The following is a 23,707-nucleotide window of genomic DNA, read 5'->3' as shown; positions in this document are numbered from 1 at the left end:
CGGCGGTTAGGTATCAAAATCGACTTGTAGCGACTGAAGGTGCATTCAACATCGACCGAGAATAATGGGACATATTTTCTACTATATATGTCGGATGGTGTTACTTCAATATCATTTAACGTATTGCCATTTTTATTCATAAAAATATCTCTAATATTTTTAATTATTTGAAAACCAACGTCATTACCGAGTACGTAGTTTAATTTATTTTTTATTATAACTCCGGATTCTCCTTCAACTTCATTTCATTTGATTTATGCATTTTCAACTATAACAAGATTTTCAATTATTTATTACTTTAATCAAAAAACAAAAATGTGTGGAAATAAATGCTAAATGATTTTTGAGGTCATTATTTTGCATAATATCAGGTACTTATATAATAACCATTTCAGTATTTGAATTAAGATTTGAAATAACTTCTTTAATTAAATTTCAATGTAATAATTTTAATACTTTTAATATTGAAATACTTACAAAATACCTATAAGTATATTGGTAAAATATTTAAAAATATGTATTTACATCACAATATGTAAAAATATCTAAAATAAAAAGTCTCATATTATTCAAGGTATTATAAAATGTGTTTATTTTTAATCGGAAGTAAAAAATTTACATTCAATGAAATTATGTATTTAGATAAAAATCCACACCCTACTAATAACATTAAGATAATCTAAATCAGCGGTTCTCAAACTTTTTTTTTCGCGTACCACATGTGTATATTATCAGTCACGTACCATTAATTATTAAAAATAGAATCATACAAACTTCACATAGTTAAATATATTTATTTGAAATAAAAAGGCAGTAAAATACTAAAATAAAATTATTATTTATATATTACTACAAATTTATTAGTGTTTTAAATTAATATATGAGTTAAATATTGAATTTTTAATATCCGTTCTACCACCATGTAGTCTTTTGCGTACCATTAGTAGTACGCGTACCATAGTTTGAGAACCACTGATCTAAATCATTTTTTTCAATATTAAAGTGTCATTAATTCCTCCCCTCTCCTCCAATAGGCAAACAATTGATTTCGTTAAACCACAGATTATATAAAACTTAATATAATTTAATAAAATTTGTGGTTAAACCTTTAGTCAGAGCCGGCGTAAGAGGTGTGCTGGAAGTGTGGCCACAAAGAGCCTTGCAGCAATTTTTCATTGATAAAAATTATATTATAATATAAAATAGTAAATACATTGATTTTATAATAGACTTTTATAAAATATTATAAAATATCATATATAATAAAATTAATGATCATAATTACTTCTATTAATATATGTAACAGTAATTACGTATTATGTAACGTTATTTTTTCGGTCGAGTAACTGTATATGTACCACTATTTAAAGTTCCATAGAAACAAGGCAGATAACATTTAATCTGACAGGTATGAAATAAAATTAAATAAAACACGTTTATTACTTTTGGCTCACACAAAATTAAACATAAATAAAAGCTACCATTTATTTTATATTATAATAAATAAATAAATACAAGTAAATGATACATTTTTTATTTTACATGAAAATAATTAATTAAACACTGGTGCTATTTAGCATGCAATAGCTTGAATAAATATTATATTACAATATAATAAATTTATAAATAAATTTAATAAAAGTCTTCTCTATTTGGATTTATACTTCCTTGATTTATAATTTGCGCTTGGTTAAAATATAACTCAGCAATCTGAAAATAATAAAGTGATAATATTAAGACAAGCATAGCAAAATACTTACAAGTGTTGAAAAATAAAAAATTACATCATTGAAATTATATTTTTAATGAGATAAATTAAAAAATTAAATAAAATATTATTATATATTTCTAAATAATTAATGAGTATTAAAATTGATAGTAGTAGTTATAAGTGTACTAACAATAAAAAGAATAATAAAGCAGAATAAACAAAAATTAAATCATAAAAAATGTAATTGATTTTTTTACCAAAAATATATATTTTTAATTTATAAAAATCTTAATTGCATTACTTTCTTTTATTAATAATTTAAAAAGTATCGATTAAATTAAAAATGTTGATAAAATAAACTATTTTTTAAACACATAAAATTGCAAATTAAAATGATAAATAAGCACCTGTTTATTGGATTTTTATTAGAATATTTAACACTGATAATATGATTCAATTATACATATAATACACATCAAGTTATAACATAATTAAATTGCTCAAAATAATTAATTGTTTCTGTCTCAAATAATCTTTAAATAGTTATAATTCAAAACATGCAGCCCCCACATGTATCTTGGCATATATACATATAGTATATTAAATGTACTATTTGAGTTGAACAATTATATTATAATTAATATTTAAGAAAATGTAACAATTATAAAATGTATGTATAACATAAACATTATTTAAGCATAAAACTTTGTCTTATATTTTAATGTAAATACAATAAAAGCTATGAACAATTAATTATTGATATTTTTTAAATATTTTTATGGAACTTTATAAGATATATACAGTTTAATATATGAATAAAAATTTTACTATTCATTTTGATAAATATTGAAAAATAAATACAATAAAATTGTAAATATTGACGACCAGAAATCTATATTGCTCATATTTTAAAAACCTTATTAAGTCTATTCATATCGTGAATATATATATTCTTTAATATTTAGATACCTGTTGTGCTGAAGTAGATTGTTCAATAGACTTGTCATCTCGTACACGAAGAAATCTTGGAAATCTTAACGAAATACCTTTTTCAGGATCAACAATACCTATTGCAGCTCTATGTACTGGAGATAATGATAAATCAGCACATTTAATTTCCCACACCTGAACAGTTTCAAACCAATGATCTGGCTCATGACTTTGATCAAATCGATAATAAGATTTAGGATTTTCAATAACATGGTTTTTAAAAAAATCTGTATGTTTTTGTAAATCCTCATCACTAAATCCTGTTCCAATCTAGAATAAAATTTAATTTACGTATAAAAAAATTAAATTATAATCATATTCTTTAATATTTATTTATATAAAAATGTAATATACTTTGCATATGCTCTGGTATTCATCACTGTCAGGATCATAACAAGCCAAAAGAAAACCTCCATAAGTACCAGTACGTTTTCCACGACCTAAATAACCTCCCAAAACTACTAAATCAATAGTATCACCAATACCGTCTAAATAATCTTTTTTCAATTTCAACCAATTACGTGAACGCTTAGCTATTTCATATGTAGCTTCTTCTTCCAATGTTTTAACCATCAAGCCTTCACAATTTCCTTTAAACATAAAGATATTTAACATTAAATTAACTATTTAAAGTTAAAATTGCAAAAGCTGTTACAACATATTAAAAATCAAAATTTAGAATATAACTTAATAAATAGTACTGATTTTTAATATATGTATTTAATAACCTATACATTTTATTATAATATGTATGAATAAGTCTTATAAAATATAAATGTCTTATACAATAATAATACAAATCATAAAAATGTAGTTCTTTAAATAATAAATAATCCATCATCATAAAAATAAATTACAAATTTACAAAATAAACATAACATATATTTTTACACCATCAAATTCAAATGATTTGTCAATTAATTCAGAATTTACTATTAATAATCATAAATAAAAAATAATGAATATAATATTCATTATTAATTAAGAAGAATTCTAAAATTGCATTTTAATTAATTTCATACAAATATTTTTTTCTTTACCTTTAATAGACTCTTCTAGAAAATCTTGAACTTCTTCCATTGTAGTAGTATCTAAAGATGTAGCAAATAAAAACTGTTCTTCGACCTCAATAAAGTTTTCTTGTAATAATTTACGGCGTTCACAAAATGGTCGTTTAACTAATGATTCTCCATTTAAATAAAGTAAATCAAACATATACACGCATACTTGAACTTTGATATCTTCTTCATTGGCATTCTAAATTAATTTACATTTAAATATTAAATTAGATATTTAAGAAAAACTTTAATATAGTTTACCTTTCGTTTACGAGTGCTTAAAATTTGAAATGGTAAAATCTTTTTCTTTTCTCTATCCCATGCAACAGCTTCAGAATCCATCACAAAAGATTTAACATTAGGACCTTTAACAGAATCTAAACGGTTAATAATGTCTGGATATTTACTAGTATTATTTTCTTGGTTACGACTATAAATATAAATATTTCCGTCTTCTGTTAAATGAATCTATAAAGTTAAATAAAATTAAATGGTTTATAATAGTTTAAAATATATATATATGTATATAAAAAAATGTACTTGAGCTCGTTCTCCATCATACTTCCATTCACACGTAAATTTTAATCCATCAAATCTATTAAGCACTTCTTGTACACCTTTAGTTGGGTGTGCTAACATTGGTTTTAAAGGTACTCCAGGAGTTAATTTACATTTATTTGGTAATTCACTGACACCTACTTCTAATATAATGGGTATTATCATGTCAAGATTTGGACTTTCACTATAAATATATTTTAAATTAATAATAATAAATATTAATGTTAATAAAAATGATTTGATTACCAATAAGTTGTTTTAATGATTAAAGAATTTGAATCATAAAGTTTTTTAAATTTTTCTTCACTCATATTATTGGCAACGTTAAGTAATTTAGGAGGGAAATCTTGAGGTGGGGGCGTTAATGTACAAGCTAATCCGAGAGCCTAAAAATAATATAATAAAATATTTATTTTCTATTTTTAAGATACCTTATATATATGTATGTATGTATATGATAATATGTTCTGAAACACAATTATTAGAATATAAATACAATTTTATAAATATGTGATAAGCAGGGCTCATGAGTTTATGCATTTGGATATCAATTTAGCTAAGTCGTATTTAATGCTAAGTGACATAGAAATCCATTTCAAGGTACTGTGGTTAAGTATGTGAAATTTTATGATGCATATTTTTGCATATTTAGAGGTTTTTTAACTATTTGGCATATTTATGTGTTTTTCTATTTTATTGTGCATATTTTTATGGAAATTTGATTAAAATGCAATAATTTATATTTTGACACAGTATAAAATATATGGGAGTTTTTGCAACATCAAATTATAAAAAATAAGATGTATAGAGCAGATAAAGCGAGTACAAATGTACGTATACGAACGTATAAGTACGTAGCCCGCATTAAGCAATTAGTGGAAAACATGTTATGTTATATGTCTTTACTCTTATCTTCTTGATACTTTTACAGTTATTCTAGACTATATTTAAGTCATTATTGTGACAGTGTGCGGACGTTCTTTCAGTTTAACAATATTTCGAAAATCTTATATATTTTTAACTTCGTTTTGAAATTATCAATTATGCCGAAAGAAAAACCGTCATCTAAGCCTGTAAACTAAGACAATTAGTAAATTAATTTGGTGAAAATATATTCTCGGCCGACAAAAAATATTATTTTGTAAGGTTTGCAAGTAAAAGTCGCGAGTGTAAAACGCTTTAGTGTTGTGCAACATATTAATACTGAGAAACAAAACATCACTTCACGGACTGCAAAAAATTAAGGACAGAAAATATTTACAATAACTTATAACTACAACTCCGAAAAAATTAGACTTTAATTTTAAAAGTCTTTAATTAAAAAGCTATGTTAGGAGCTAATATTCCGTTAAACAAGTTGAACAATCCGCAGTTTAAAGATTTTATTATTATTAATAAAGTATGACTTTTAATAAACTTATAAAGTTTTCGTATTTTTATTTTTTAATCTACATATTTTTAGATTTTTAGTGAATATAAATGTATATTTCTGAACTTTTTAAGGCATATTTCAATGCATATTTTCCCAGCTTATAGTGCATAAGTGCATACTTATTTATGCATATTTTAGAGCATGAAATCACGAGCCTTGATGATAAGTATGGATGTAAGGATATAAGCAAAATTTTACTATTTATTAACAAGTATGGTTTTAAATAAATTGTTTATAATACAATTTTACTAATATAAATATTTTACTTGTAATGCTGATTGTTCAGCTAATCCAATTCTTAATTTACCAGCTAATGATCGAATCAAAAATCTTGCTTCAGAGTCTTGACATGCAATAAACATGGATTGGATTTTATCAAGCTTTTTTGTAAGTATCTATAATTTAAAAAAAAAAAAATTAAGAAAAACAAATATTTTATCACATGAAAAAAAGTATATCTTATTAATATTACTGCATGGCCAGTCATTCCTGCAATATCTTTTAATTTTTCAAAAACACTTTTCACAGTTAATCTGGCAGGTTTAAACATTGTTTTTTGATTACTTTTACTTTTTTCTGCAACTATTCCTAAATCACCTGTTTTTATAACATCAGATTTCACTTGCGCCATACTTCTTCCAGTTGTTTGCACTATGGCCTAATTAATGTAAAAAGTAATATGGAATATATATTATTAATTGAATTAAAGTTTAAACAGTGTAAGTTAACTTAATATAACTATATAATTTTATATGTAACAATAATTATACAAATACCTTAAGAAGTGAAGTCTCAGCAATACCTAGTTCTAAACCCATGTAATCAGGAACAACCTTATTTAAACATAAGTAAACACTAGGTAATAGATCATTCGGATTAAGTACAATTACTGAGCGAAAATAATTTGCAAGTATTTCAATCATTCTTAATCTACCACTTATTTCTTCAATACATAATAAAGTTTTTGTTAGCGCACAGTATGGAGTCCTAAAAAAAGAACAATGTGTAGTATATATTGTAAAATGAATATATAATATCGCTCAATAATTATAATTTAATTTAACAAAATTAAATTTATTATTTCTAACCATATTATAAGTCAAATATATGGTAAAAATATTAATTATTTTAATTGCAATACATTAATAAACGTAAATTTAAATTCTAAAGATTTTTCCTTATAAATAAAATAATATATTCAAGAAAAAATATATATAAATCCAAAAATTTGAAAATCATCAAACTATAATCTAGAAAAAATATTAAAATGGATTTAGTTTATATGTTAATTAGTACTATAATTTATCTATTTTCAAAAACTGTATGAATTATAATATTACATAAAATTACTTACAAAAATTACAAATTTATACTTTTTACTTACAGTTGACCATGATTCCAAAAGGCATCTTTTATAGGGTGGTAATTTTTTTTCGAAGGATCATATTCCATTTCAGATATTTTATTATGACATTCTGAATATTTTTCTTCATCTTCATCTTTAACAAGAAACAATTTCTTAGGCGATATTTTTGATTTTTCCGGTGATTTTTCTGGGGATTGTTTATTATTAGTATTGTCATCATTTGGTCCAATGTTCTTTTCATTAATATCTGATTTACTGGTTTCAAAAATAGTAGATTTTACCTGAAGTTTTGTTGGAGAATTTTCTTTACTTTTTTTTTTACTAAATCTAATTGAAAAAAATATAAATACAAAAATAATACATAAGTAATTATAACTAAAATAATTTTACTTGTCAAAAGTATTCTCATCATCACTGCTATCACTTAACAGGACTGTATTTTTCTTTCTTTTGCCATAGGTTTTTAGTGGACTATCGCGCACAACATCTAGACCTCTAAGATATAAATGTTAGATCAAATCTAAGATATACTTTGGATTAAAGGCCAAAATTGTTTAGACTGATAAAAATTAATTAATTTTACAATAATTTTACAAAAGAAAAAAATTGTTTTATTATAATATGTACTAAGTCGTTTAATAAGAATTGAATAAAATGTAATTGTAGTTTGTATCAAATTTGACTATTCCAATCAGTAGTAATTCTTGACATTTTTTATAATTAAGGGCAGTTATATACTTTGGTTTGACATATTTAATTTTCGAGTTTTGCTCATTTTAGCAGAATAAAATATAAAATTATTTCATACATACATTTTTTGAAATTTGGTTAACTCCAGCATCAAGTTTGCTTGAAATACCAATATAAAAATCTGAACTGACCCCCGATTGAGATTATATAAGTTAAAAATATTTTTATCATCCTGATTTATGTTATTAAAATTAAAAACTTAAATTAATATGAATAAATTAGAGCAATTTATAGACTGTAGAAAATATACACCATGGCCAATACAAAAATAGAAATAAAACCATTTATAGTCAATTATATTATTTATTAATTAATTACTTTTTATTTAAATTTTTAGTTTTCAGTTCAAATTAATTTGTATTTTTAAGCATAATTAATTCCTGAAATCTAGTATTAATTATTCAAAATATTGACTTACTCTGGAGATGTACTATTTGATGGAATTAGTTGAGTATTCTCCTTTTTATTTCCATTTAAGGGACCGAAATAAGACCTAATCAAATTATTATTTGATAATTAAATATTTGTTATGTTTTAAAAATGATATATTAAAAAACTACTTACATTAACGACCTTTGTGTCATTTTGTTGTTCATCAATAAAATCTTTTGACATTTCATATCATAACCTCCTAAACGACTAAGTATTACTTGAGAAAAAATCCGCCAAAATGATGTTTTCATTATTATCAATCTGTTGGTGTTTAAATTTTATCACTGATTATAATGGTTCAAAATGTACAAAACGCGCTCTGGCTGAAAAATATTAAACTTAATTACCCAGAAATCTCAGGACAAACGAGATACGTGAAATGTTAACAAATAGGTACCTACCTAGTTCATGAGTTCATATTTTATTATTTTCATCCAGTGGCGAAAAAAGACTCACTAGCACCATTGGCAAACTTAGAAATTGATGCCTATTTACCAATAAAAAATTTGATGTTATGATATTGCTTAGAACCTTTAATTTTACTATTTTTTTTTAAGAATACAATTTATATGTTATCAGAGCTGGCGTAAGGCTAAATGACGCCCCAGGCCAAAATGCTAACTGACCTTTTTTCATACAACTACCCGTAATATAGTATTTCTAAGAAAAAAATGTTGTTCATGGACAGAAATACAGAAAAATTATATAATATGCTCAACTTGTACATATTTTGTTATCGTCTAATTTTTTAATCACGAGTCATAATGGCTTGACGCGATCCCGATTAAACGATAACGAATAATTGTGAATTTTTATATTTATAGAGTAACATATATGATAAAACATTCTATGCTAAACCATAGTAACCATAGTAAATATACTCAAAATATACTTATAATATTTCAATACATGGCTAAACGAAATGACTTTATAAAACATTATAATTATCAATATTTCAATACAAAGTTATAGGTATTTTATATATATATAAAAAAAAAAAATAACATTACCGACACATGTGCAAAATTGTAAAAATCAATTTCGGCGCCCCTCTGAAAATGGTGCCCTAGACGTCCACCTGAGTCACATTACCTTCACGCCGGCTTTGTTTGTTATTATTACAATGTTAATTTTAAACTTTTTAAAATTTACTTTTCTCGATTCATCAATAATTTCTTCATAAAAAAATTTTTATATAAATTCCCTTATGTTATTTTCATAATTTCATCATTAAATTCATCGTTGTGTGTACAATTAAACAACATATACATATTTTAAAAAATATTATGGAAAAACTTTGATTTATAATAGAATAAAAATACGATTTTAGCATAAATTTGCACTCCTTTATAATTCGCGCTCCTGCCGTTAACACAGTTAGCCATACCCTTGATACACCACTGTCTTCATCAATTCCATGATCGTTGATTTATACTTATTACGTTTACATATTTTAATACTTAATGTATTTCAGACACATCAAATATCACCTATTACGATAAAATGTAAGCCCCTTAGTGTTGAAAAGGTACATTTGTTAAAAAATGTTTAAAAAAAGTCATAATTACTGCTCAATATCAAAGATAATCAATAAAATAAATCAAGAGCAGAATTCGGTTTTGGAATAGTATTTTGATTAAAACGAACATCCATTGATTCTATTAAATAGTCAAGATACATTATACACATAAAAACGGCCGATGGGGGGGATATAGCCCCCTTAGCCCCCCCCCCTTGGCTACGCCACTGGATCAACGCGAAAAGCAATGACGGTTACAATAATGTACATTAAAATGAAATAATAAATACGGACGCGAGACATGTCTCTTAACGCAATGGTAATCCACATTCAATAACCTATTCCCCCATAGACCTTATAAGGTCTATGTATTCCCCCTGCACACCGTGCCTTGAAAAACTAGATGCTGCAACGGGTCGTCTCATAATATTAATTTTTATATCTGTATTTGGATGTTTATTAAATTAACTACTACGCCACAACGGATGACAGCTTCCGTGCACGATCCGCAATTAATCTATTTTAATAATACTAATACGGTGTGGCACAAAAGTAAAACTATGATAAATATTGAAGTATATATTATATTAAAATAAATAAAATATAATAAAACCAAATTATGTATCCGTATTAAAAGTGGGTAGACATTGTCTCATTGTCTCCTATGACGTTTCGCCACTGGTTATATAAATTTTATTCCTGTATACACTGTATGACGAAATATGTAATATTTGTTTTCCGTAAATAAAGTTAGGTTCTTCTAGGCTATAATGAAACAAGTCCGACTGCCGACTGATATTTTCGTTGGGTTGTGGGGGGGGGTGTGAGACATCCCCCCAAGACCCACATTTGGGACGGCCCTAACTTTCATTCATTTCCATCAACTAATGAACAAAAAATCTTATGGAGTAAGCGAATTAATTTGCCGCCATAAAATATAAACAATGGTACTAAACTGGCAAGGCATAGAAACGTAAATGTAAACCTAATTTTGGAGGTCCTCCAAATGTGTCAATAGTTCAAAAATCTGTATTTCCAGAACAACTAGTCTCCAACTTATCTAATCTGAAATTTTTAAACGGTTCGACGTTGTTAGACAGGTATGGTTTCAAGGGGTTTTCTCTGAAGCCTCAGAAACTATTTCTTTTGCAGAAAATGCAAAAACTTAAGTTTGTTTTTAACTAAATTAATTTAATTATACGAGTATTACATATTACATAATTTTTAATTTTAATTTTAATTTTCTAGTCATAAACTCGTATATGATTGTAATATTATAATATTATTTATCATATCATTATATAATAATTAATTTTCGACTTTGTTTTTAAAGCTCTAAAAAAGGAATAATAAGTGGTAATTGTGTTATTAAAAACTTAATATAATACCACTAGAAAGTTTTATTTACGTAAAGAAATCCATTCATATCAACATATGGATGACATATGATAAACCAAACTGTACTGTGAAGACTAGAAGGTTGCTTAAAATTGCATTTCGTATAATTAATTGTTGAGAAGTACCAAAAACAACTTAAGTTATTTATATGCAGAATGAACATTAGTAGGCCCATTATTTTAAATATTTTGAAGGGGAATTATGAGTTCGATAGCGAAAATATTATAGAACAGTGTCGCCAACAGTCGTGGTCAGCTGATGATTATAGCAAGGAAGCAGTTGAGAGGTACACACTGCACATACCGATATTCCCGAGACACTACACCGGTGACCAAGTACCATGATCATGGCAAAGTAATGGCTCGTAACAGCGAGCGCGATTGGACGAACGGGTCTCTTTGTACACACACTAGCACGGCGACGGCAACAAGCGCCGGTCAACCGATAACCGAATGCCGCGACGTCATTGGCCGGATAATCTTGCACCGCCACCATTGTTTTCTCACTCTTGCTCGCTGCCTTTGGGTCATACTGTTTCACTTTTAACTCGCTATCTGCCCCCGATTGTCACCTCTCCACCACCGTCATCATCATAGTCATTTACGCCGTCTTCAATAAAATTAATTGTCATCGTCGATGAACGCTGATTTTCGAGCGGTTAATTTTCTCCGTCGCGATTTATTCCGCTGAACTATTTACTTATTTACATTTCGCATCGTTAAAATCGTCGTTGTCATTACCTCGGCGGTGCTGTTTTTATTTTTATTAATTTTTTTATTTTTAAATTACCTCGCGTTAATATCTGATTTGTAGTGAAAACGTCATCGGACTCCTGAATACTCACTACGCGTGCATCGTTATCATACTGACCGTAATAATACAAAGGCCGTGTACTCCACGATTCGGTTTTTTATTGTCCGATGTCTGGTGCTGAAGTACTAGACACTACCTGTGAATTGCCGGCCAAGAAGCGTAAACTGGCTTCCGGTGAATTGTCTACAGTGTCAGTCGACTCAGTATCTAGCAATCTAACAATGTCTAAAAACGGTGTGGGTGAAATCGACGAAGGTCTGTACTCGCGGCAGCTGTATGTGTTGGGTCACGATGCCATGCGAAAAATGGCCTCGTCTGACGTTCTGATCAGTGGTCTTGGTGGCTTGGGTGTCGAAGTTGCCAAGAACGTCATACTTGGTGGCGTAAAATCGGTTACATTACACGACTCAGTCGCATGCACTTTCAGAGACCTGTCATCTCAATTTTATTTGACCGAAAATGATATTGGCAAAAACAGAGCTGAAGTCAGTTGTCCTAAGTTGGCTGAACTCAATTCATATGTACCCGTCACCGCTTACACCGGTCCTCTGTCTGAATCATATATCAAACAATTTACAGTAATTGTTTTAACTGAATCTACATTGGATGAACAGTTGCGTATATCGGAAATTACTCATCCAAATGGTATTGCTCTTATTGTTGCTGATACAAGAGGTGTGTTCTCTCAAGTATTCTGTGACTTTGGCGAAGATTTCACTGTAATTGATGCTACTGGTGAAAATCCAATTTCCGTCATGGTGGCTGGTATAACAAAAGAAGAACAAGGTGTAGTAACTTGTATGGATGAATCTCGCCATGGTTTTGAAGATGGAGATTATGTAACATTTCAAGAAGTACAGGGTATGTCTGAAATTAATGGCTGTAAACCAAAAAAGATAACTGTATTAGGGCCTTATACATTTAGCATTGGAGATACTACATCTTATTCAGATTATGTTAAAGGTGGTATTGCTACTCAAGTAAAAATGGCAAAAAAATTATGTTTCAAATCTCTAAAAAATGCATTAGCTGAACCAGAATATCTAGTTTCTGATTTTGGAAAGTTTGACAGACCTTCCCAGTTACATTTAGCTTTCACAGCTTTTCATAAATTTGTTTCGGTTAATGGTCGTTTGCCTATTCCTTGGAGTTCTGATGATGCAAATTCATTTTTGAAATTGGCTGAAAGTATAAATACTAATTCCATAGAACTTGATGCTGAATTATTGAAGACTTTTTCAAAAGTTTGTGCTGGTAATATTAATCCAATGACATCTTTTATTGGTGGTATTGTAGCTCAAGAAGTTATGAAATCATGTTCTGGTAAATTTAGTCCAATTTTCCAATGGCTTTACTTTGATGCTACAGAATCTTTGCCTGAAGAAATTTTAGAAGAAGATGCAAAGCCTATTGGTAATCGTTATGATGGTCAAGTAGCTATTTATGGACAAAAATTCCAATCTATTTTAGGAAATTTAAAATATTTCGTTGTTGGCGCTGGAGCTATTGGATGTGAATTATTGAAAAATTTTGCAATGATGGGTGTTGGATGCGGCAATGGTAAAATTTATGTTACTGATATGGATTTGATTGAAAAATCAAATTTAAACAGGCAGTTTTTGTTTAGACCACATGATGTTCAAACATCAAAATCTGAAACTGCTGCTAAAGCTATAAAACTTATGAATCCAAATGTAAATGTAGAACCACAGACGAATAGAGTTTGTCCAGAAACTGAACAGACTTATAATGATACCTTTTTTGAAAATTTGGATGGTGTGGCAAATGCTTTGGATAATGTTACTGCTCGTATATATATGGACAGACGTTGTGTTTTCTATAAAAAACCTCTTTTAGAATCTGGAACATTGGGAACAAAAGGTAATACTCAAGTTGTTATACCAAATTTGACTGAATCATATAGTACATCTCAAGATCCTCCAGAAAAAAGTATACCAATTTGTACTCTTAAAAATTTTCCAAATGCTATTGAACATACATTGCAGTGGGCTAGAGACTTATTTGAAGGACTTTACAAACAAACTCCAGAAAATGTTAAACAGTTTTTAGAAGATCCTACATTTATTGAACGTACAAATCGCTTACCTGGATTACAACCTATAGAAATTATGGAAAGCATCAGGGTATGTGTGACTGAACGTCCTAAAAATATTGATGACTGTATTACTTGGGCTAGAATACACTTTGAAGATCAGTTTACTAATCAAATCAAACAACTTTTATTCAATTTTCCACCAGACCAAACTACTTCTAGTGGTCAACCATTTTGGTCGGGACCTAAACGTTGTCCTAAACCAATTGTGTTTGATGTGAACAATCCATTACATTTGGATTATATCTTTGCAGCAGCTAATTTAAGGGCAGAAACTTATAACATAAGTCAGGTTAGGGATCGCGTCTATATTGCCAATGTTGTGTCTTCGGTTAAAGTTCCTGAATTTATTCCTAAATCTGGTGTAAGAATTGCTGAAAATGATTCACAAATTACTAATGGATCGTCAAATTATGACCAAAGTAAACTGACTAAGGTGCAAAAGGATTTACCTTCAGCTGACTCATTAAAACATATAAAAATAGTTCCTTTAGAATTTGAAAAAGATGATGATAATAACTTGCATATTGATTTTATTGTAGCTGCATCAAATCTTAGAGCTACTAATTATGAAATTCAACCAGCTGATAGACATCGAAGTAAACTTATTGCTGGAAAAATTATTCCAGCAATTGCTACTACAACTTCAGTTGTTGCTGGTCTTGTATGCCAAGAATTTATCAAATTAGCTTGGGGATTTAAAGATTTGGAAAAATACAAAAATGGATTTGTAAATTTAGCTTTACCATTCTTTGGTTTTTCTGAACCTTTATTGGCTCCAAAATCCAAATATTATGATATTGAATGGACTTTATGGGATCGTTTTGAAGTGGAAGGCGAATTAACATTAAATGAATTTTTAAATTACTTTAAAGAAAAACATGCATTGGAAATCACTATGCTGTCTCAAGGAGTTTGTATGTTATATTCCTTTTTTATGCCAAAAGCAAAAAGAGAAGGACGGATCAACACTAAAATGTCTGAAATTGTACGTAATATATCAAAGAAAAAGATTGAATCACACGTTAAATCATTAGTCTTTGAAATATGTTGCAATAACGCAGATGGTGATGATGTAGAGGTACCTTATGTCAAGTACAATTTGCCATCAGACTTTCAATATTAAAATGTAAGTTAATTTCAAAATAAAATAAAATAGTTATTTTGAATGACTAAAATATTTTATTTACTTTTTGTTTCAGGTTTTGTCAAAGCTTCAGTTAAATTGTTGAAGCATATATTGGTTATAAAAGGTCAAGCCAATTGAGTAATTTATTGCCTTATAATTATATTGTAATTACTTTTTTATAATTTAAAAATCATTGTGTTTTTTTTATTATACAATTAAAAAATATATAATGTGTTTTTTTTTATTCAATTAAAAATATATTATAAGTTTATGTATTTATCTTTCAAAATGTCAAAAAACAATTTTATATTTATATATATCATTTTTTTTCTAACTCTGGTGTTCTGTCTAACTATAAAGATAACATTTATGTATTAATAAATGAATAATGTAGAAAAAAGTGTCATTTTTTTTTTTTTTTAGAAACTTTGTTTTACATATATTTAAATTTATTAAAAACACATAATTATATTAATAATGTAATATGAAATAAGTTTGGTCTACCTAATGATGTTATATATGAGGCATTTATATTTTTGCATACAAATCTTAGTGTATTAATAAATTTAATGTAAATAAATATAACAATATATAAAAAAAAAATACATTACATACATAATGGATTTCAATTCTAATATATTCCTACAATTACAATATTAGACTTATTTTAAGTGAACTTGTGGTATTGTTATCTTCACTATTATATATGCAATTAAAAGTTTGGTAAGCAGTGAGATTATATTATAATTGTCTCTACTCTATGATAATAATAACTTGTGAAATATCAAAATAATTCTTTCTAATATTTGTCATTATGTTTATAAAATATAAATTAGTATTTTATTAATTTGTATTTTTTGAAATTTAAATTAAATCTTAATCTAATAGTTTTATTAGTTAATAATGGATAACCTTGATTAAATTTAATTTTTTTCTGTTATTGGTTTATAAGTTTTAATGTAACAAGTTGCTATAAACTAAAAAAGCTTATGATAGTAAAGTAATAAAAAGTAATGATAGCTTATATAATAAAATAGATGAATTGCATTAATATTTTCAAGAATACAAACAAGTAAATTTGTTACCTTCTAATCATGTAACAATAAAAATCTATTAAACATCTATAGAAACATTAAAAATGAAAAATTCACTTTAATTTTCTTTGTTATACTAATATAAAAATAAAAAGTTGTGATTAAACCACTTTGAGCGTGGAAAATTCTTGGTTCTTAAACTTACTTCTTAAACACTTAGCTATAATTTTAAGTATAATTTAAAAATAATTAAGTGACTTGAATATGCTTATAAATAAAGATCTACATTAATTAAATTTTTAAATAAAGTTTTTATTTATTTACTTATATGTATAGTACGAATCTTTATTAAATACTTAAATTTTAAAGTTTAATATAAGTGTAATGTAATCCAAATAATTATAACTATGTACTGGTAACCAACTAATGGACACAACAGGGGTATAATGTATTTTTAATCTAAGGCTATTAAAATCATTTTAGTGTTGAATGTTCATTGTTTGAATTTCCTACTTACTATAGTATATTATATATTAAATAGAAGAAAATTTATAATTTACACATGTGTAAATACATTTTATTTTATTTAAGTTTTTTAGATGTCATCATTATTTCATAGATAAAAATTTTTGTTTATTTAAGTTATTTATGAATTAACAATAAATATTATACTATTAGTAAAAAAAGAAGAAAATAGTATTCAACATTTTAAAAACCTTTAATGAATAAAAATTATTTTATGTTGTTGCTTAATATTATTATTCAAACCAATCAACTGTCAGCAATTATTTATTACTTCATGAGCATAAATTAAATATATTGTACATATAATCTAAGATCAAGGAAAATTAACTTCTGTCATAACGTATATTATATAATATAACGTCTGTTATAATCATTATGAAAATGTGTTGTTGAGTGACACCATCATTAAGGTGACCATATATTTTTCTAGTCAAAACGGACATGTGCCTACCCGTATGTCTACCCCTAAATACGGGTCTGAATTACACTTATTCATCAGTAACTCATTTTTACTATAAATAACGTTTTTAAAATATATACACTTATAAGAAAATGGTCGACGATTTTGCATTTGCACTAATATTGCGGTATTTGAATATTAGAATATAATATTAATACATTTTATTAGTGTAGTTATTTATCCCAGGTTCTGCCATTCGCTGTCACCACTCAACATCGTCCACCATACAGTGTATAAACGTCACTTACACACATACTCAGTGAATATTTTAAGACATTTTCACTGGGCGACATAAAAAAAATCCACGCAAAATTAATAAAATCAACATTAACCTATCATTTTTTATGTGCCTAAAAAAAAAGAAAGATACAAACCTTGGAAACTCTAACTGTTAGAGTCTAATATACTGTCCAAACCCGTAATATATCAATAAGAACAAATAGCTTGTTAGTTAAATGTATCCTTTTTATTTATAATAATATAAATAATGGTTCATAACATATTTTAAAAGTATATAATTTAAAAAAAAAAAAATAACAAATTTAATTGTCAATATTTTAAAATGAATTATTTTTCACACTTCTTCAAAGAACTTCTTTATAAAGACATGGTCTTTGTAGGCTTCTTCATCCGGTATTTTAAATCTACGTTCTTTTTTCTGTAAAAATCTAGCTACTGATGGTCTAGGATCAAAGTTTGCTGTACCACCGCTATTTAAAGCAATGTAAAGACGGCTATTAATTGATTATCTGGAATTAGACTGCTTGTTTGATTTTAAAATGGTATGGCAAGATACAGCGAGTTCAGGCCCACAACTGTGAGGAGTAAGGGATATATATGTCTGCACGAGTTTGGAAAACAAAGTGTTTGGTGTACTTATTTTTAAAAAATAATAAAGTTTTCCAGTAAAATCTGTTATACTGCGTGGTGCTGGGAGATTATCTGTAGCATATAGCCCAATGACTTCATCGCTGAACTGACTCAGGTTAGTTTTATTAAATAATCCTTCAACATCACATCTTACAGAAGCAATCATTTCTGTACCATTCTGTGCATTTAAGAATAATTTGAGTCGACTGATTTACTTTTTTGTTCACAATTAAGTCGCTGTTGGAGAAATTCAATGGAACTTAGGATAATTTCGTTTTTAACACTTAAAACACAACGTTTTGTCGAAACATAAGAATTTCTTATCGTTCGTGTTCTTATATTATTGTCGTTGTCATCCTCATATTCTAATTCTACATCACACTGCAAGTTTTGTAAACCTTCTTCTTTTCCACCAGGAAAACAATTAGTTTTAATTATATCCAACGATGCAAGTACTGCCGTTTTCGTAGTTTCTATATCACATAAAGTGGTCATCGATTTTTGGCCTTCTTTTTGTAATTTTTCAAACTGGTAAAGTATATCCATCATTAATGCAGTATAATACTCTTGATCTCCGCCTTCTTTCCACAGATTTAAAAATCCTTTAGCTACAGATTTTTCAGTTTTATTTCCACTCGTGTTGGTGATTATTGAATTCCAATGTGTTCTTATTGATTTTAAATTATTCCATACTGATTCACTTAATTTTATAAGATGTTGAACGAATCGTACTTCAAAATGTTCTGGAGATCGATAATACTTGTTTTTTGACTGTTTAGAAATTGATTGGAGCTCTTCTATTCGTACTGCTGAGCTTCTGTAAAATGTAGCCACAGCTTTCACATTTGATTTCCAGTTTTTTACTTCCACTATTGATGTTTGTAAATCTCCAAACGCTAAATCAGACCTATGTGCTACGCACCAAATACAAAGTATCTCTTTTTTCAAATGTTCTTGAAATCTGACCCAGAGACCACTTTTCTTACCAGTGTTGGCACTCTCACCGTCGGTAGTTAATCCAGTCATATTTTGTGTAGCAGTGTGTTCTAAATTAAGGTTTTTTAAAACGATTATAACCGAATCAAGTAAGCCTTCTGCTCCACGCTTAGAAGAATGGCTTTCTCCGAGAAATATATTTTTCATAACTTTATTTTTATCAAGGTAACGGGCTGTTATGAACTTATTATCAATCGAATATTTATCAATAGAACCATCAACTTGTAATGTAAAACATTCTGCAATTTTCAATTCGTTTGTAACTGACTCCATGGTAATTTCAGCAACCGTATCTAACATTTCACGATATATAACAGGATTTTTGTAGTGAACTGCAGAAGAGGATTGTTTAAAAGAAGCAAATTTAGAATCCAAACCATGTTCTCCATAACTAGCAATTTGAGCATTAGCATGCATTTTCGAAAGTGATCTAGATGGCCAAGAATTAGCAGATAATGTCAATACTTTGCTATCATTATGGACATCGACAGCTAATTCAATTAAATTTTTAATAATTTCCGACTCATGGTTTTTAAGAATTTTCACCCATGGATGTTTATCAGCCTGTGTTAGCCATAGGCGCTGATTCTCGTCAGCTTTACGAGCGGCATTATGAGCGTCACTATGCAAATGGTCAACAATCCTCATCAATTCTCTTTTACCATCACATCTTATACCATCAGCTATTGGGACATGCCCATTGCGAGAAAACTTTATAGCTTCTGAAATTTGCTCAAAGCAAACCATGCATTTTAATCCTGATCGCTTCCCCAATTTAATTTTTTTGAGCATAGAAAATGTTTGCAATAACCAAGTAACATCATTATATGGGTGTTTAATTTAGGGTGATTTTCAGACACGGATAAGCCCAGGTAGCATACAATATAAAGAGCCCTATAATTACGAATCGTCGTGATTAGTATTTACTAAATACCAACTCGGGAGACTTCTATTATAAAACATTGATAGGTTATGAAACTACTAGTCAAGTTGTTACTATACATCGCATTTGCGATGGAATTTATTTTTCAATTTTCATTTGAATCGCCTAGTTTGCAATCCGTTTAAGTTGTTAAGTTTTAAACAAATAAATTATTGACTTAGTATACTTAAGTCTAGTAACTTAAGCTTTAATATAAAATTCTTAAAAAAGTTAAAATTAGATAAGTGTTTTTACAGTTAATACGTATATTCTTTTTCTTACCTTATGATTTTTATTAATCCACTTCGATCTCGATGTTCGTCGGATGCCGGAAAAATGCCAGAAAATACCAGAATATTTACGATAAAACAAAATTAAATATTAAGAAATTTGGCTGAAATAAAAATAGACATGTTATTACACACGTCAACGCTGCGATACGGCGCCGCGATAACGTCGTCAAATACCCACAAAACAATATAAATGAAAATAGATAATGAAGCCGATCGCTGGTGTGTATATTCGACAGTATATGGGCAACTTATAGTGATGTTAGCAATTTATAGCATTACACATAAATATAATTATTCCAAATTTCTAATTATTACTTGATGTGTTATCGTTTTTTTTATATTTCTACCAAAAAATTGTTGTCGTCCAGTTATTAATATTACAATCTACTAAGCGACAAAAAATGTTCACTGGGCGACATTAATGTCGCCCAGTATGTTAGTTAAAATATCCACTGCACATACTAGTTAAATATAATAAAAACCTTAATTCATCAAAAAATTACAATTGTCCATCTTTATTTCTTACTACTTTTTGAATCGGAGACATTTTAGTGTCCCGAAGATTCTCCGAGTTCTTGACTCTGTAAAATTGTCTCCATAGTTTCTGGGAGCTGGCGATTTCATTCATCAGTTCACTAAGTCGTCATTAACGAAAATACTTTTACCCATACGTTTAGTAATAGAAGTTTAAAAACATACGTAATTTTTTATTTTCGATCGGATATTCGTAAGTAATAAAGCAAAACATTAGAAATTTTCAATGAACAGTTTTGATCGGGACATTTTAGTCTTTTGTCGGGACGTCGGAACGTAGAGCTCATTAACGGTGACCATCCTGATATATCGGGACGGACAGCAACCCTAAATAAATAGTCTATGGATATAAAGCAGTGCTAGTCCATTTAATCAGTCATCGCTAGTTGTTGATCTCAACCATGTCTTCAATCTAAATATATAAAGTAAATCACATGCTTATTAAAATATATGTATAACATTGGAACATTTTAAATAAAAAAAATTTTAATCAAAGAATTACTTAAAATTAGGGATCCCAGATTTATTTTTAAAAATACGGGACATTTTAAATCATACCTATACTTGTCATTTACATTGGTGTTAATATGTGGAATGGTGAGGGGACTTATGTTAGCAATTAACATATTACCATATTACAAAATGTTTGTTATGCAAATTCTTTGTAAACATTTGGTAGCTAAAATTACATTTGGCCTCTATGTAACATTAAATTTTTCTCACAGTTACTAATTATACTATAAAATAAAGTTAAAAACAATATTTGATACTTCAAACAAATATAAATTTAATTTAAAAAAAAGTAATAAGATAGGTAACTTTCCTATAATAAAAAAATCATGATTTTAATTTGTTTTTCAAATTATTTTTATAAATGAATATTATTAGTTATCATTTGATATAGATATTATAGTTTATGAATAATTTAAAATTTAAAAAGCTACATTATGTGAAAACATTTAATTTTTAAAATAAGGTACATACGAGAAGGATTATTCAAAATATGGGATAAAATTATAATTTTTAAACTTGTGTCGGGATACCCGGACACTTCATTCAAACACAGGTCAACCCCATAAAATACAGTACGTATAGGATCTCTACTTAAAATCATTCAATTTTGTAAGACTAATGCATATTTTTTATGAAAATACTCATATAAGAATATTATAAAAAGCTTTAGCAAAGAAAATTATGTAGGTACTTATTTTTCCATAATATAAACAAATAATAATTTTATTTTCAGTATAGTGAAGTAAACTAGAGGAGTAAACTTTTAAATTATTTGTATTATATACCACTAGGTATAAATACCAAATAGTTAAACTAAATTATTAGTTCAACTTAATTATTAGTTATTAAACTAAATATAATAATATAAACTAATATACCTTAAAGTTTAAGATTTTTTTTTAAAGTTTATTGAGTAATATAGAATACTTAAAAGTTAAATTTAAATAAAAGTTACATTACTTATAATTAGAAGGTACCCTTTAAGTCTAGGAAAGATGCGTCTTACTAAAGCAACACTAATAGCTATCTAATAAACATATAATATTAACAATATAATGAATATTTGGAAACATTGATACTGGACATAAAACTAGAGCGTTAGCCCATTATTTATAATATTTTCCGCTAAAAAAATATTGTATAATACATATATAAAATTAATGATATTAAAATGTTAATTTTATATATTATCCGTAGTTAAAACAGAAAAATATTTTACTATCAAATCATCCATTAAATTTAAAAAAACCAAATCACAAGGGGCGGGGAGATTCATCCATTACTCCTTCTTTTGTAGATTTTGTAAGTTTATGGTTTAAGAATGATGGAAAGGACGCGAAGTAAGCAATATTATATTACTAATTGATATTTTAATCGTCATGAAATCACAATTTATTCATTTTGAATATGTACATTAGTAATTTATCATCAATTTTTGAAAAATGTTTGTTTTTGTTTAAATGTTGAATTTAATTTTAATTAACTGAAGAATCATAAAGATCATAGAGTAAATTTACCATAGTTCATTTGGAATTGACTACGGAACAACAACCAGACATCTCCATTTTTTGGCAAAATCGTTTTTTCAGTTTTTAATATTACAAAAATATTTTACGGCGATTGGTGCAACAACCAGACAAATCCGATCATTAAATACAGAGATTTGTACAAACGGAGATATCTGGTTGTATGGTACCACTGCATAAATATGTGTTAGTTTTAATTTTGTTTTTTAATATTTTATGCAAATAAAGTATTATCATTGGTTATTAAGTGACTGAAATTATGTTATTTTTAATTTTGTTTTATAATAAATTGTAATAAAATAAATTTATAATAAATTGATTGGATTTCAGAATTAAACATAAAGAGTTTAATGATATCATTTATTTCTTACAAAGTAAATATTTAATATATTGATTTAAAAAATGAATACTTTAAAGATGTTGTAAGGAATAATATTATATAGCTTAATCTCATAATTTTTTTTCTTTTGTATAGCTAATTTTTGTAAATTTTTAAAACTATTTATTAATTTTTAAAGCAATTTTTTGTTCCTTTTGAAAAATTGGAGATGTCTTGTTGTTGCTTCGTGGTCTTCATACGTGTGCGTAGTAAATGATTTTTGATGATGAGGAAGACCGGCGATAACAACTAGATTCTGAATACTCAATTACGAAATAATTTCAGATTACCTACTTAAGACTGGCAACATATGAGCGTTATTTTAACGGCTTGACATTTCTCAACTTGGTGATTTGGACAAAAATTCTTGAGTGTATGATGTCATG

At 27.3% G+C, this 23,707-nt stretch overlaps 3 protein-coding genes across 3 annotated transcripts; 1 reads left to right on the top strand and 2 right to left on the bottom strand.

Annotated features, from left to right (window-relative positions):
- Nucleotides 1–1,518: 1,518 nt before the first annotated feature.
- Nucleotides 1,519–8,563, bottom strand: LOC112685947 (DNA ligase 1). The gene is made up of 14 exons (XM_025558023.1): nt 8,430–8,563; nt 8,284–8,358; nt 7,506–7,610; nt 7,134–7,442; nt 6,526–6,736; nt 6,222–6,407; nt 6,016–6,144; nt 4,564–4,703; nt 4,300–4,501; nt 4,021–4,227; nt 3,742–3,958; nt 3,056–3,291; nt 2,681–2,971; nt 1,519–1,710 (listed from the first exon to the last, which is right to left on the bottom strand). The coding sequence occupies exons 1-14, from the start codon at nt 8,546–8,548 to the stop codon at nt 1,633–1,635; spliced, it is 2,505 nt and encodes an 834-aa protein (XP_025413808.1). The 5' UTR covers nt 8,549–8,563; the 3' UTR covers nt 1,519–1,632.
- A 3,192-nt stretch (nt 8,564–11,755) lies between these two features.
- Nucleotides 11,756–15,453, top strand: LOC112685594 (ubiquitin-like modifier-activating enzyme 1). Its single transcript, XM_025557527.1, has 2 exons — nt 11,756–15,269; nt 15,343–15,453. Exon 1 carries the CDS (start codon nt 12,135–12,137, stop codon nt 15,264–15,266), a length of 3,132 nt encoding a protein of 1,043 aa, XP_025413312.1. The 5' UTR covers nt 11,756–12,134; the 3' UTR covers nt 15,267–15,269; nt 15,343–15,453.
- Nucleotides 15,454–17,867: 2,414 nt separating this feature from the next.
- LOC112685865 lies at nt 17,868–20,195 on the bottom strand. Its single transcript, XM_025557891.1, has one exon. It carries the CDS (start codon nt 19,944–19,946, stop codon nt 18,345–18,347), a length of 1,602 nt encoding a protein of 533 aa, XP_025413676.1. The 5' UTR covers nt 19,947–20,195; the 3' UTR covers nt 17,868–18,344.
- Between the last annotated feature and the right edge of the window lie 3,512 nt (nt 20,196–23,707).

The sequence above is a fragment of the Sipha flava genome, unplaced genomic scaffold, assembly GCF_003268045.1.
Source record: "Sipha flava isolate LNK unplaced genomic scaffold, YSA_version1 107_pilon_pilon, whole genome shotgun sequence".
Taxonomy (NCBI): domain Eukaryota; kingdom Metazoa; phylum Arthropoda; class Insecta; order Hemiptera; family Aphididae; genus Sipha; species Sipha flava.
Note: the sequence above shows the minus strand (reverse complement) of the source record. Positions and strands in the feature narration are given on the sequence as shown.

What these genes read in the sequence shown, in the direction of transcription:
- LOC112685865 (XM_025557891.1), bottom strand. Translation starts at nt 19,946, where the DNA reads ATGCTCAAAAAAATTAAATTGGGGAAGCGATCAGGATTAAAATGCATG.
- LOC112685594 (XM_025557527.1), top strand. Translation starts at nt 12,135, where the DNA reads ATGTCTGGTGCTGAAGTACTAGACACTACCTGTGAATTGCCGGCCAAG.
- LOC112685947 (XM_025558023.1), bottom strand. Translation starts at nt 8,548, where the DNA reads ATGAAAACATCATTTTGGCGGATTTTTTCTCAAGTAATACTTAGTCGT. An exon ending in TCAAATAGTACATCTCCAGA is followed by an intron (nt 7,611 to 8,283) that starts GTAAGTCAATAT and finishes TTTATATCTTAG; the next exon opens with AGGTCTAGATGTTGTGCGCG. An exon ending in GATGAGAATACTTTTGACAA is followed by an intron (nt 7,443 to 7,505) that starts GTAAAATTATTT and finishes TTTTTCAATTAG; the next exon opens with ATTTAGTAAAAAAAAAAGTA.